The 14,793-nt window shown below is 40.4% G+C and overlaps 3 protein-coding genes across 4 annotated transcripts; 1 reads left to right on the top strand and 2 right to left on the bottom strand.

The window, feature by feature from the left end:
- Positions 1-1,095: 1,095 nt before the first annotated feature.
- LOC107224352 (calsyntenin-1) lies at positions 1,096-7,556 on the bottom strand. The gene is made up of 4 exons (XM_015664368.2): positions 6,826-7,556; positions 5,795-6,074; positions 4,520-5,331; positions 1,096-4,360 (listed from the first exon to the last, which is right to left on the bottom strand). The coding sequence occupies exons 1-4, from the start codon at positions 6,932-6,934 to the stop codon at positions 2,697-2,699; spliced, it is 2,865 nt and encodes a 954-aa protein (XP_015519854.2). The 5' UTR covers positions 6,935-7,556; the 3' UTR covers positions 1,096-2,696.
- A 202-nt stretch (positions 7,557-7,758) lies between these two features.
- On the top strand, positions 7,759-13,105 carry LOC107224349 (integral membrane protein GPR155). 2 transcript variants are annotated; one of them, XM_015664361.2, is made up of 10 exons: positions 7,759-8,457; positions 8,800-8,962; positions 9,036-9,325; positions 9,631-10,442; positions 10,581-10,648; positions 10,769-10,915; positions 10,978-11,120; positions 11,215-11,377; positions 11,475-11,664; positions 11,759-13,105. In XM_015664361.2, exons 2-10 carry the CDS (start codon positions 8,880-8,882, stop codon positions 12,257-12,259), a joined length of 2,397 nt encoding a protein of 798 aa, XP_015519847.1. In that variant the 5' UTR covers positions 7,759-8,457; positions 8,800-8,879; the 3' UTR covers positions 12,260-13,105. The 2 variants fall into 2 exon arrangements, with proteins under 2 accessions (XP_015519847.1, XP_015519848.1); XM_015664362.2 differs by lacking the exon at positions 7,759-8,457 and adding an exon at positions 8,493-8,654.
- Positions 12,552-14,730, bottom strand: LOC107224351 (elongator complex protein 5). Its single transcript, XM_015664367.2, has 2 exons — positions 14,468-14,730; positions 12,552-14,311 (listed from the first exon to the last, which is right to left on the bottom strand). Exons 1-2 carry the CDS (start codon positions 14,526-14,528, stop codon positions 13,512-13,514), a joined length of 861 nt encoding a protein of 286 aa, XP_015519853.1. The 5' UTR covers positions 14,529-14,730; the 3' UTR covers positions 12,552-13,511.
- Positions 14,731-14,793: the final 63 nt, after the last annotated feature.

Below are 14,793 nucleotides of genomic sequence, written 5' to 3' on the forward strand. Positions count from 1 at the left end.
TTAATTCTCGATTAATTCTCGATTAATTCTCGATTAATTCTCGATTAATTCTCGAGAAATTATATCAATTTATTAAGCTTAATTACTCGGAAACGGCTTGTCTGACAAAAATCTATAATCAGACCTTTTTTGTAGGGAATTTAATTTTATAAAGGGATAAGTGAACATAAATTTTTTCATTTCAATATTTCGACAGTTCTGACGTAAAACATCAAATTATTACTAAAAATCAAAAATAGCGATGATAGACCTCTTAAAGTTAATATTAAGGGCTTAAAATTTCATGAAATTTTTTTTTTGCCATACTGAATGATATTCTCAATATATTTTTCAAAAAAAAAAAAAGTCAATTTTTTTGGCCCAGTCTAATGTATATACGTATACATGTATGATAATATAATATATTATTAGCTCCCTACAAAATACAATAATACATTACAAATTCATATTTTTTATTTTTACTTTATTTTTTTTTTTGTTGTTATTTTTGTTATCTGCAAATAGCTTAGATATATTTATAATGTATAATATATATAATATATTTATATATGTATGTATGTGTATATTATAGTGTCTAGTTGGTTTGTTTCTCTGTTGTTAATCATAGTTAGTTATTCATTAAGTACATCCTTATAGGTGCTTAGGGGACACCTATCTACCAAGTAGTAAGTCAGTAGTTAATTAATTTATTGTATCGAATTCTTGTCAGCTGCAAAACTATCGACAAACGTGAATTTTACGAGGGTACGAGACGCCAGAGACGGAATAAACTTTAATTCTGATTCACTTTACATCCAATTGCTTCGGACAATAGTTTCATTATATTGAAGGCGCAGTTAATTTTTGCGTTTTTCTTTCAATGCTTTCTGGCTTTGTTTCGGAGATCTTAGATGTAGCGCTGCACAATTCGTTGTGCAATGTGTATAAGAAAAAGAAGAGAAAAAACAAACACTGGTCGACAGTTATTAATAATAGTAATTTGTTGATCGAGCTGCCGCGAATCACATAACTTGATGAAAAGAAAAAGTCTTTTTCAATGAAGTTAATAATAATTAAAAAATACTGAAAGAACGCATGAATAAGTATATTGTTGCGTTTTTTTTTTTTTTAAATATTTGCTCGATTTTTACTGGTCATGGTATTTAAAAATTATGGAAATGAATAAATAAATCGTTGCTACATGGGAGATCTCGTAACCAAGACTCCTTTCTCCTAGCAGCTGATATTACAACAGGCTGCTGCTTTTGTTACCATTCTCGTATAAAAATGATATGATATGCACGTTGGAAAAATAAATTGTCTCAATAGTTTCTATGAATATAGATAATAGATTTTCCATACCAAGTATCCGCTCGATCCGAATACATTATATAGGATATTTGACACGCTTCTTGGTACAGCAGCGTCTATAAATCAGCACGTTTAGTCGTGTTTAGTATCTTGTAACTAAAAACTAAGAGATTGAAAGGTGATAGTCCAAAAGAAACAGGATTAAGACAAATTCTTACACCCTAGAAATCAAAAGTAGAAAAATAAAAATTAGAATGCAAGAAACAGGCTAGCGTTAAGACGCCACAGTGACTGAAAATGCTGTTAAACGAAAGAAGCAACGAACGATTTTTCATTTAAAAATTTTTCCTGCCACTATTCATGCGGTAATACTAGAAAAAAAAATATGCGTCGATGAGGATACTAGTAAGACCTTATACAAAAGCTTCAACGTTAAGAGTATAAAAAGAAAGATAAATAAAAAAAGAACTATCTAAAATTTAAGAAGCTTCCTATCCCGACTACTAATTACCATCAATTAATAATATAAATCGTCTATTTTTAAATGCGTGTTTATACCCAATAAGCTGGGTATCGATTGCGTGTGTTAATTAATGCGCGACGTTACGTCGATGGCGCTGTGTTGCAGGTATACTAATAGTTAGTAAATTCAGCTCTCCCAAAAGGGCTCTCGCGTTTGTCTTAAAAGTGTAAAAGGAGTACCTGCGACGAATGAAAAATCGGCTAAACAATTAGAGACAAATACACGCCGGTAAATGCTACCTAGCGGGACGGACATCTGTCGCGTATGTGAAAATACGCGTCTTCAACGATTCTTTTAAAATTCAGAGAGCGACCAGCCAGTCGACTCTCAAACCGACATTTAACAATCCAATAAATCAATTCAATCATGCAAACTTTGCTTTTGATCATCAATTACGATCATACCCTGTAGGAACTGTGCGTGTGTAAAAATCTCGCGGATTTTAATACATGTGTCGGGGGATTCTCTTCTAATGGGCATCAATTTTTGTTTTCTGCTCTTCTATGACGATAGCTTGTACAGCAATTTCGTGATTACCCATGCAATAATTTACCCCTAAAAAAATTATAAAGACGTCACTACGCCGAAATTCACCGTGATCATCAGACGAATCAGAGTTTCGAGCTAATTGATCAGAGACTGACGTTTACTGCAAGTATTTGCAACAATTCGGTGTAAGAAAAAATAAATAAGAAAAAGGGTTAGCATATCGACGATCAATAGAGCAAAACAAAAAACAAAAACAATACAATGGTAAATTCTCTGCGTCTCCAGGACACGAAAAATTCGGCAACAAAGTTAAGAAGCAACCGTAATCTCAATCAGCAACGTACTCCTCTTAACAAAGGTAAAACAGCGAGACACAGAAATGGAAAGCAAAGAATTAAACGTCACGATGATCCCATTCTAGATCATGGGGAGAATTATGACGGTGACGTTGACTGTTGCTGGGTTCGCATTCGTTCTCGCAATCACTGCTATCAAGGTCCTCATCCCTGTATGATGCGTCGTCTGAATCCGAGCTACCAGATTCCTCGGCATCCTCGTCTCTCTGAGCTGCATGACGTGAAGAGTTGCGATGATCGGCCAATCTGTCCATCGGATTGACGGTAATTGCCAGCGCGGAATCGTCCCAAGCCATTTCAGTTTCAGCAGCCAATTCGTCGCCGGCCGATCGTCGCCTCTTAGCCGCGCCTCTGACACGCGCAGCCCCGACGACAGCCATCAGTAAAAGAAAGCCTACGCACGCAGCAGCAACTATGGTTACCGCATGGCTCCCCCCAGCTCCAGAAATCGTCCGCCCTCCTTCCCTGAGGGTCGTTGTGGCATATTCTTCAGGAATATCAGCGTGATGTGGAGATAACTGTGCGTGACCAGGCGCCGGCTCAAGAATTCTGGCCATCGGTGGATCCCCGGGGGTCGGAGGCGGGATAGGTGTACTTTTTTCTTTGGGGTGAATCACTGCCAGAGTTTGGATGTACTCGTTGCTGGCGAACCGTCCGCTCAGCTCCGAGCACGTCAGTTTGAAAACTCTGTCGAGATAATAGGCGGGCTTCCGGTTTGTGTAAGTAATAAATCTGATCAGCTGCTGATAGTCGTAAGGCGTGTCCGCACCTGAGAGAACAACACCATCACGATCCACTCTGGCTGTGATGGAGTTAAGACGACGTAATGCGTCACCTGGCAGGCCCAAGCTTTCGTGGTCCGGATTCAGGCTTGGGTAAACGCTGACGGCGCAAGCGTCGAGCCTCGCAGCTGACCCAGCGGTGACCCTGGCGTCGGGAAAAACTCTGACACCCAGACGGAAGTCCGCATATTCTCTGGCGACGTATCCCGTGCCATTTACAGTTATCCCGGGCCTCGGCGGCGGGAGTACGGTCACGTAGGATTGGACGGAAGGAACGGCAAGGGGCTTAGCTTCGCTGCCCTCGCAGAGGATCGTCGTATCGAGGCGGAAATTTCGGCGACCAGGGGTCGGGAAGCGACGGGAATTCGAGTATCCTATGCGGCGTAGAAGGGTCTCGATGTTTGTGCGGTTGTTGCCGTCAATACTGACATCTGTTAGGTCGGAATTGGCCAGGAGTTGAGTACCGGGTTGCAAAAGATCCATCGGAGGGACATGCAGGCCTTCCTGGCAGCGACGGAGGCAGGACAATACTTCGGGTCGTTCGTTCTTACCTACTAGCACGGAAAGCCCGGCCAAGTACCCGCGGAAATGGTGCTTTGTGCGATTGTCAGAGCCTTGCCAGCAGGCTCCAACTACGAGAGTGGTGTTTATACCCTTGGCCGGATGCAGGGGCCAGTCGTCGATGACTTCTGGATTCTTTTCATCCGAATGACGCTCCACGCCATCGACGAATAGACTTACTCGGGGAAAATCGACTTGGACGGCGTAATGATGCCATCTGTCATCACAGACCTGATCCAGCTTCCAACGCCATTCAGCCGGTCTAAAGATGTTCGGATCTCCCTCGGAAAAGTCACGCCTGAGCAGTAAAATCAGTCGACAATTTCTCACGAACAGTGCGTAGTGATGCCTGTTCATTTCTGGAAAAGTAATGAAATAATTATCATCAGCAATGTACGGTGAATTCCAAGCTAAAAAATGGAAGCTTGATTTGTTTGATGAAAACGTGAAACAGAAGCTCTGAATTGGATCTAGATCAGGTTTGTTAATTCCTTGTGATAATTGCATAAAATTCTTACTGTGATCGTCAGCGGCACATAAAATATGTTCCTTAACGTGAGGATCCTGTCTGGGACGTGGCCGGTGCTTGACCCAAACACCGACACTAAATTTCTGAGCCAAGGCGTGATCGAGCACTTCGTTGGGAACAATGGCAGCAGAGCTAGCACCATCAAACTCGAATATTTCGTCGGCTTCCCTCCCCTCATCTCTGGAGAGTGACGAAGTCCAAGGCGTGGAAGGTCCCGGAGTGGGCAGAAGGTCCACGCTGTCTCTGGCGGCGCCGCATAATTTCCGCTGGCTCCTAACTCCGTACGTATCTCTGTCGCAGCCTTTTCCAATATGATCGGTTGCCAGAGTGAGAGTTGCGCGCAAGTTTCTCAGTACACAGGGAGCGTCGCAAAGCTCGAGCCTGGCTGATGGAAGAAGGGGTTGAGGTCCAGCTCCAGCGGCATAATCAACTCTCTCAGGGATTCCTCTCCAGCCAGGGGAACAGACACGGTTTACTTTGATGGTAACCATGGCCGGAGCGGACTGCTTCATACCGCAATCATAAGCAACTACGCTGAGGATATGATTGTGAGATCTTTCATAATCCAATGGTTCCGTGTTACGGATCGCTCCCTCGTTGTCGATTACAAATGGTTGGTCTGCGGTTAGGATCTCGTACTTGCACACATCGCCAAACTTCGGGGTGCAATCGCGATCCGAAGCCTCGACACGCACCACTTCCTCATAGAGCCGACCTTCATCAACTGCGCTCACATATGCAGGTTGAAGAAACTGTGGCGCGTACTCGTTAACGTCTACGACTGTTATGTGAACTGTGGCGCTAAAAAATTGTAAGGGATTCGTTTTTCAAATTATTCATGTATAACACATTAATGTGGGTAGCACTGCTTCCAAACATCTTTCAGGTAATAATGAATAAACTGCATATTTTGTTGAATAAAGCCCGTTGTTAATTTTGCCTAATTCAATTTCATGTCATGTATCATTCACAAAGTATCCTACATTGCAAATCTAGGGAATAGTGACCTAATACTGGCTGAAAAAAGACGAGTAGATTTTATTTTTAGTGATGAGCAATTTGAAGAAACAAGTAGTGCTTGACTCATGCTACATTTCATTTCCCAGAACTTCTACAAACAAATTGTCAGGTTTGACTTAGATTGTTTCAACAAATACAAGTATCCAATTTGAACCAAGAAGACACAAAACGGATTGACCCACGTCAAATAAGGTGCAATTGCTTTTTGATAACCAATTCATATCATTTCGTTTACATATCGTACTTTTCAGATTGTGCTCCTGAGCATCCGATGGCAGCTATATCGAATTTGTAATTGCGCCTCTTCTCACAGTTCAAAACTCTTAGAGTTCTGAGTTCGGCAACTCCGTTGTCCTTGAGGACAATCTCGAATGGGGCTTCTCCATGATGTTTGTTCGCTATGCGAAATGAACAGACTTTCCCACCTGTTGCACGAATTTGAGGGGTTACTTCGACCAGAGTTTCATTTTCTTTAACCAGACCATGGTATCCGCTGTCCAGATTTTCCAGATCCAGTCGGGGTACTGTCGAAAAAATTCAACAAAATTTAAGCAACAATTTTTTGGTAGTAAATTAAATGTAAAATGACGTATGTCTCTGACGGATCGAACAAGGGAAAAGAAGCTGAAAATGAAATATCTCTTTGAAGTGAATAAACGAAAAACTAATTGAATAAATCAGAAATAAGACAAAAAAGAACAGTCCTCAAACCGATCAATGTTATGGATAATATAATTGAAGTAAGTCAGACTGTCGCGAGAAACACACTAGAAGTCTAAAATGAACGTTACACCTGGAATCTACCGATCGTCGTTTTGGAGCATTGTGAAACGAATTTATCATTCAAAACTTAAAATGAGTATAATAAGTAATACTGGATTAGTATCCAGATGAAAATTCGCCGCAACCATCACGAGTTTATAAGAAGAAGAATAAGTGAAAGTGACGAAAAGTATTTGACGAATTTGAGGAAAAAAGATTCGGAGATTTATCCCCGCTGCGTTAAATTCACGGCGTCTACAGCAGCGGCCCGTCGCTGTAAGACAATACAGGTAGCGAAATGGATACCTGTTTAAATCATAACGACATCAATCGTTGTAAATTAACTAATATGTGTATTTAGGAATAAAGCGAGAAAGGAACGCAGGCGACAGAAAGGAATAAGGATGAGCGAGCGAGAGAAGGAGAGAGAGAGTGCAAGTGCGAGAGAGAGAGAGAGAGAGTAACATTCGGAGGACCACCAAGGGAGAGAAATCGAGGACATGAGAATATCACCTCCATGATTGCCGTAAGATGACGGCGACGGGTTGAACGGAAGACTGGCTCGCGAATTCCCGACTACTAGGAGAATCAGGCCCGCAGAGAACAGCGAACCGAGTAACATTTCGTCGGTTGTATTTACGACTTGATTAGCGAGCAATTGTCAGTAATCACTCTGTTCGAATGGTCGCAAAATCACTTTTTAAAAAAATATATTTCTAGAAGCGCATCGCAACGGCCCCACTCTAGTCGCGGCACACTACAATCGCGTAGTCAATATTTGAGTGGAATATCGATTCGCCAGAAATTTTCGTTCCAAGGTTTACTCGCCGACAGCGCTGGGATCGCTCCCCCCCCCCCTCTTCAATGCGCGGAGCGCGCTGGTTTTATTATTATTATTACTGTTGTGGTTATTGTTATTATATTGAACGCGCGCAGTTCCAATTCATTTGATAGGTGTCAGCGCGATATAGGTATGTATACTGTGCAAGGTTGGCGAGAGAGGTGACGCCGCGTTCGGTTACCCCGATGCTATAACGTATATTCTCCAGCACACAGATTCACGCACGAAACGCTTATCAATTTTTCATCGCCCTATCTCATTGGGGTTGCTAATATATTTTAGCCCCGACATTCAGACGAAAGCTTCGAGTTCCTCGGCGTGGCGGATACAGCGACTGCAAAAACAGGAAGTTTAAGTCCAAAGACCGCACCAGAGACTACGAAGATTTCGATAGTGGTGTAAAAATCTATCGAGTTGCACCTGCGCCGTTGCGTACGCCCCACCAAACCTCCCCGTTCCTTATAATCAAATCGGTCCTTTATCGACCAAACAACGCGTATTAATGCAAATAAAAACTCCAGGGGAGAGAGCCTCAAGTTCTACGTTGATTACGAACTCTGGACGATTAATTCGTGTATCGCGTGTCGTCGATTCTCGCATTGCTCGTTAGGCCGCATTTTGTTCAGTTCATTTGGATATACACTGTATTGACTGTATTTATCGCACTGATTTATCGACCAAGTTTTAGGAGTATTTTTTAGTCACTTTGAAATTCTATATTTTTTAGAGGTATGATTTATGTATATAAATATTCAACACGTCCAGTGGAGTTTCCGAGTAACTGCCAACTCCTAAAAGAGCCAGGCCGGCTCTCTAAAGGTTGAATGGCTTATTGTTGAATCAAATTAATCGAACATTTGAATTTCCCGCGATCATAGACTGTAGACGTGTGACGCGCAACTTTAAACGGCATCACGAAGAGGGCGTCGACATCAATTTAACTGCGTAAATGTAGCAGACGAATTAACTCATGTGTACCTTTTTCAGTTTGCCAAATGGGCGATCAATCTGTTAGAGATACCACGGGATGTTGAGAATATCACGTTGTACATGTGATAAAAAAAATTTCTGTTTATGGGCTTTCAACTTATCATTTCACTTGTGCGGAAATGAAAGTAGAGCTGCATGGAATTCCGTAGTTTAAAATGGCCCCCACCATAAGTGAATCGGTTTAAGTTGGAGACGTTCCGTTCGCTCCATTTCACAACTTTCAAAACAATCACAATGTGTCACAATTATGCCTGACCTTCGAAAAGAAATGTCAATGTCAAACAATTTTTGACGTCAAAATAGCCACTTTCCAGGTGAATAAAACAGTTACACACTTTGTTCTCGGTTCATTAGATTGTTCTGATTTTGTAACATAGATTTCAAGAATTCTACTAAACTTTGATGGTTGCTTTCAATTATTTTTTTACTGTAATTACACTTCTTATGTAATCAAGAGTGCCACCAAATGATTGATGGTAATTAATGCGATACCTTCGATGATTCTCAGGAGGTAACTCGTAACTTAGACATTATCATCATCCATGCGATGACAACTGTCGCATGATTATTATACTAGTATATTTGCTTATAAAGAGATGGATATTTTGTTGATAAAAATGTATTATTCTTACTTTAGCGCTATTTGTTTTTGATAGGCTGTTGCTGCCCAGTTGCAGCTTACATGCCAATGCTCATTTGACGGCATCCAAAGTGAGTTCCTTGTAACTTCGATAAAATGACCGATCCACTAACGACCAATTCAGCAACCGACAATTTGTACCTAGCGCTGTTGCAATGTTTTGCAGTCATATTATGCGGGTGAGATTATTCATAAAAGTACTTGCTAATATTTATATCACTTATATCACATTATATTCTCGTTATTTCTCAGATACATCGCTGGGAGATCTGGAATAATCACAAAATCGGAATCAAAGGGCTTGAATACATTCGTTGGAACATTTTCACTTCCTGCTTTGATATTCACTTCTTTGGCTCAGCTGGATCTTGAACAAGTCAACTGGAAGTTCTTGATGGCTGTGACCTTTGCCAAGGCTAGCGTATTCACAGCCGTCCTTGTAATTACTCTGCTTATTTCTCGACCGATTAACCCTGGGCGGGCAGCTCTCTTTGCTATTTTCGCTACCCAAAGTAACGACTTTGCAATTGGCTATCCCATGAGTAAGTTGGCAAATATTCAACCTAGTTTAACAAAATGATAATCTGTATTCATTGATGCAGTCGCAAGGATACACCAGTTGATTATACAGATAATTTTATTGCACGATCATCTATCCACCACTATCATAAGAAAAACACTCTTAATGTGTTATTGTTCAAAAGTAGAATCAACATTTCTTCCAATTCTTATTTATAGCATTCAATTACATTATACGATGTCATGTTCCACAGTATTGAGAGGAATATGTTTAACAATTTTCTATACCTTTATCAAACAATGAATTTAATATTACGTTTTATTTCAGTTAATGCCTTGTATGGCCAAATTCACTCCGAATATGCCGCGTATTTATACCTGATGGCTCCGATATCTTTGGCGATCTTGAATCCAATTGGCTTCATTCTGTTGGAGATAAATAAGCGGCGACCCGAGGAGCGAAGATTCAGTTGGTTTTTACTGAAATCAACAGCCAAAGGAATAGCTTTCAACCCAATCCTCGTCATGACTGTACTTGGAATCTTAGGAAATTTTTTGTGTAGTCACAAAATCCCATCAGCTCTGCAAGTCATTTTGAAAGTATTCGGTGATGCTTTCGCAGCCAGTGCACTTTTCCTCCTAGGTCTGATGATGGTGGGAAAAGTCCATACACTAAAAGGCCGTGCTCTTGTTATTCCTGGGATATTAATATCTGTCAAACTACTGGCCCTACCACTGGTTATCAGAGAATCCGTGAATCTGCTCAGTCCTGGTGAAAATGCAACAGATACTCGAGATTTGAGTACATTTGGATTTTTATATGGAACTCTGCCAACAGCTCCGGCATTATTCGTCTTCACACTGCGATATAGTATCGATATCGACCTAATTGCCTCTGCAATGGTAGCTTGCACGTTTCTCTCAGCGCCACTGATGTTCGTTTCGGCAAAAATGATCGATGCCATCAGTGCGGATCATACTCCTGCAGATTATGTTCGAGAACTGAGCGCGTTTGCCCTGGATGCCAGTGCTGTTTCCACAGCCGCGTGCTGCTGGCTTCTCATCTGCTTTTTTATCTTTGAGGGAAAGAAATACAAGCGCGTAACACACAGAATCACTGTCTGTCTTGTCGTTTCTCAGGTATTCAAAGAAAGAATTTCGAAGTGTTTTTTAATCAACCAATAGATTCACCCGGTAGCTTTCAACTGACTCTTTTCTCTTGGGTGTCGTATTGCTGACCAGAACAGCAACCGTAACTTGTTTTGTCATCCGTTTCAGCTGATAACATCAATCGGTGTTATAATTTGGTCACAAATGGGTTCACCGAGTACAGTATCTCGTTTATGGTAATAATCCAATAATGTTCAATGTATGGTTTGACCAAAGTCAACGTTGTCACATTTATTCCTTAAGAATTGGTAAGTCACTACTAAAATTCAAGTCTTTTTTTTCTGCCCAATGTCCAGGTACGTTCAATTCCTGATGATAACTGGAGGGGTCTATACCAGTAGATTATGGACGGCTGTACTAGCAGCAACGCTTCTGTTTCTAAGCAGTAGATCACTGTCCTTTGTATCGCAACTGCAGAAATGGGTTCTGCCAATTGGTTGGGGGTAAGAGCAATTTTTTACCAGCTTTGAGAGAAAGTAAAATTATATTAAGATTCAACTCGTAGCTTGCCGATTCTAATCGTCAGCCTTATGGCTATGCTGATAACCCCGTCTGGAAAGGATGCATTCGATATGGGGAGCCCGAACTTCCAGATGGGTAAAATTCAGGCTGCGATATCAGTTTTCTTGATCGTCTTTTGCTTCGTTGGTAAGTTAGTACTTCATCTCGTTTGGAAAATGACAAAGACTTTGCAAATGCATAAAAAGATTCACTCTACTACAACTTCTATATAACAATTTAGTAACATTGGGCTGCCTGGTGCTGCAACAAAGATATCAGAGGAGATTAATGCCGCCTGGATACTCCAGCCTTACTCCATCTCTTTCAACAAACAACGGTGTAAACACGCCACGCAACATTGTCGACGTAGAGGATCTGATGTCCCAATCAACGAATATATCTAGGTGAGATTTTATTATTGGATTGAATATGATTACCAACATATTTTCCTAGTCGTCTTTCGTCTTTTATATTCATTATATTTTAATTTTCTGAATGCAGGCACCCGTGTGAATTTGAAAATAATGGATGTTCAAACGGTACGGGGTGTCTGATGAATCGTGAAGGGGAATTAGGAGAGGGATGCTACGATGAAAATTCAGATGACGAGCTAATAACAGAGCAACCAGCAGATACACAGATCCTACGGCACCTTGTCCTCTTGATTTTATTGCTCTGTTCCATGTTTGTTGTAAGCTACTGTCTTCATTTTTCTATTCAGTTGAAAAATTCCACGAGTTTAATGGGAACAGCCAAAACAAACTGATTCTTGTCTTTTTTCTCAGGGCCTGGCTCTGTCTATCGGTAGACTTGTGATGGAGCAATTATCCGGAATCTATGCAGAGCTTGCGTTTTTGGACGTGGCTCTAAACTTTGGGCAGTCCTTGATAGCCTTTGTGATATTTGGCTTGGATCCAGGCATAAGTGTTTTGGGCAAATGGATAAAAAAGCTCTGCGAAATGTGCCCAAGGGCGGAGACTCTGCAGTTGCCTGATGAGGAGTCTTTGACGGATGAAGTGAGAGCTGTACGCGAGCAATTTGCTCAGTCTCACTTAGCAGAATGTCGTACACGGATCGCAGCATGCCGAAGACGTTTGCTACGCGTCTACAGAGGAGTTTTCACTGGTACCGATCTTGTGGATTGGTTATTAGAAGCTGGACTGGTGTCTGATCGCCCTGCAGCTGTGATGTATGGAAGATGCCTTCTTGATGCCAGGGTACTGTGCCATGTAGATGGGACCGAGCATTTTCACGATAGTAACTTATTATATACCTTCTCCACGTAGTTTTCTAGCCAAATTTCACTCGGTTGGTGTCAATATTGCCGTTTATTTCTCAGGTAGACTTGCTTCTCGTCTATCAATGGTTTTAACGTTACGTTTTATTATAGAACGTTGAATTATGAAGTTCAGCTTTAATGTGCTTTGAAACAAAAGACAGGTGATAATGAAAGTATAATGCTAAGTATTGTCATATTCTATATACCCGATCTCGGAAAACGTGAGATTGAAGGTAGCACAATTTACTGTTCGATCAATGTATTCCCTGATCTTTCAACTTTATTTTTCGCAAAGCATAGTTTGAAAGCCAGAAACTACTCTTTGCGCACACCAGTTCCTTTTAAACTACTGCTAGCTCTATAGAATATTTTTAAAATGACGAGTAGATCTTCGTATAACACGTACGCGCTTGACGTATGAATATATTTTTATTCTATTGCGTGGAGTTACTTAACTAGGACTAACAGTTTTACTCTATTACATGAAATTTTTAATCAGCTACAAAACGAAAGAATCGCACAATTGTTTGGTCTGAATATCCTGCTTAATTGATACTGTAACTGCGTAAATTCGGTGTTAATCTTTAGCATACGATTTCTTCATCAGGCCAACGAGTTTTTATAGCCACCATTCTATGAAGTAGAATGAAATGGAAATATTTTCTATGAAATGAGACATTTTTTAATGTAGCCAATTTGTTAGACAAATAATATTTACTATCTCTGCATGTGTCTTCCACAGCACAGCTATTTTCAAATACAGTATAATTTACAATTGATGTTATTTGTAGAATGTTAATAATGTATATCTTTAAACAAAATAAAGCTCGTTAGTTTTCGTTTTACGATTTAATTTTATGTCCATATATTGTTTCAAATTCACGACAGTGACGTACGTGATATTGTTATGTTGTGTTATCTTAGGATCTCTCGGTTTTCTCTTATGATAACTCGAATATTAGCAGCAGGGAGAAAAAGGTTGTGATATCGATGTGGTACAATAATTGACTGCAAAGTACTTTAACTGTTTAGCCAATATAACATTTGACCTACTCTACAATTACAGAGCAACGCACCAAATGAATAGAGAATTTTATAGCTTATATAATTTATTTAATTTAAATTTGTACCAATCAATAGTAAATATATGATGGATGTAAGCTATATTTAACCTTCAGTTTTCCTATCTATCCCACCTAGCATGAAATGTATTACTTGAGGATAAAGATTTAATCGAACGAAGCCTGAAGTTCTCGTTGTTAAAAGTCTAAATCATCATCAGGATCTTCCTCATCCAAATCGTCAATTTCATCAGGTTCATAATGGATTTTGGATTCGTTCGATGACGCAGCTGACAAGGTATATGGCAGAGGAGTAGCATTTCTCTGCTCCATTTCTCGATCGTTCATCTCAATCCTAAACGAGGCTTGAATTTTATCCGAAGGTTTGGACTGAACTACAGATGTCTTCTGGTCACTTTTGTGACCAACCATTTCAGTTTGAATCTCATACGAGCTGATATTTTGCTCGACAATTTCAGCTTGTTGTAAAATACTGCCACCAGATTTACAGTGAGACGTCAAAGCTTTGTATGATAAATTGCCACCTAGTTTCAAGCTGGCGACAGATTCCAGACGTACATAGCTAGTTCCCAAAGTTTTGATACTCGGTATTTTGTGCCACACAAAATCCCTTTGATAAATGCAAACCACTAGCGTTACCCTCGTGCTCAGCTTAGATAAAAACCTACATGTTTCGGCAAGGCTTTTGTAGAGAAGCAGCGAACTAAGACTGTCAAGAACAACCGTTGATGTTTGCTTAAAGGAATCTACCCTCACTATTTCCCACAACTTTTTATCACTATAAGGGTCAATTTCGTTCAAACCAAAAGTGTAATAGTCGTGGACTTCGATTTTATCTCCTCTCAAAGAGTTGGCGTAGATTCTGCTAGAACTTTTTGGCCCAGAGAAACGAAGGACATTAATTTCTCTGCCATCTTTTTCTGTCCAAATTGGTACCCAAGCTGTGATCAATGACTCTGCATACTTGGCTTCGCTATCTGAAAATATATATTTGCCCACCTCTTAATTTATATTTCACCATTAATCGATTAAGCCAATCTAAGATTTATGTACTACATACAGACATACTAGCTCGTTTTTCATCAGGTTAGGTTAGGTTGGATTTTAGATGGAACAGTAAGACTGCTGTTTACCTTCGTCGACGACAATTATTCTGGCTCCATCGAGAGTCGGCAGCGTTTTGAGAAGAGACATTTTACCTTATTAGTATGGAAATGCTCTCAAATATCAAGTCAAATATCAACACCATCTGACTACTTCGATTTTCGATATCTACGAACGGCATCAGTCGAGTTTTCGCCGAAAACTGCACACCATCTGGGGTTGCGAAAATGTTGTACATAGGTACATGCATACATCTTGTCTGCATTTGAACACCAAGCTCTGCTGTCTGGCCGTACGTTCGCGTATAACTCCAAAACCACAGATCCGATTTTCATTATTATTATTATTGTGTTTA

Source organism: Neodiprion lecontei, chromosome 4 (genome assembly GCF_021901455.1).
Source record: "Neodiprion lecontei isolate iyNeoLeco1 chromosome 4, iyNeoLeco1.1, whole genome shotgun sequence".
Lineage (NCBI taxonomy): Eukaryota > Metazoa > Arthropoda > Insecta > Hymenoptera > Diprionidae > Neodiprion > Neodiprion lecontei.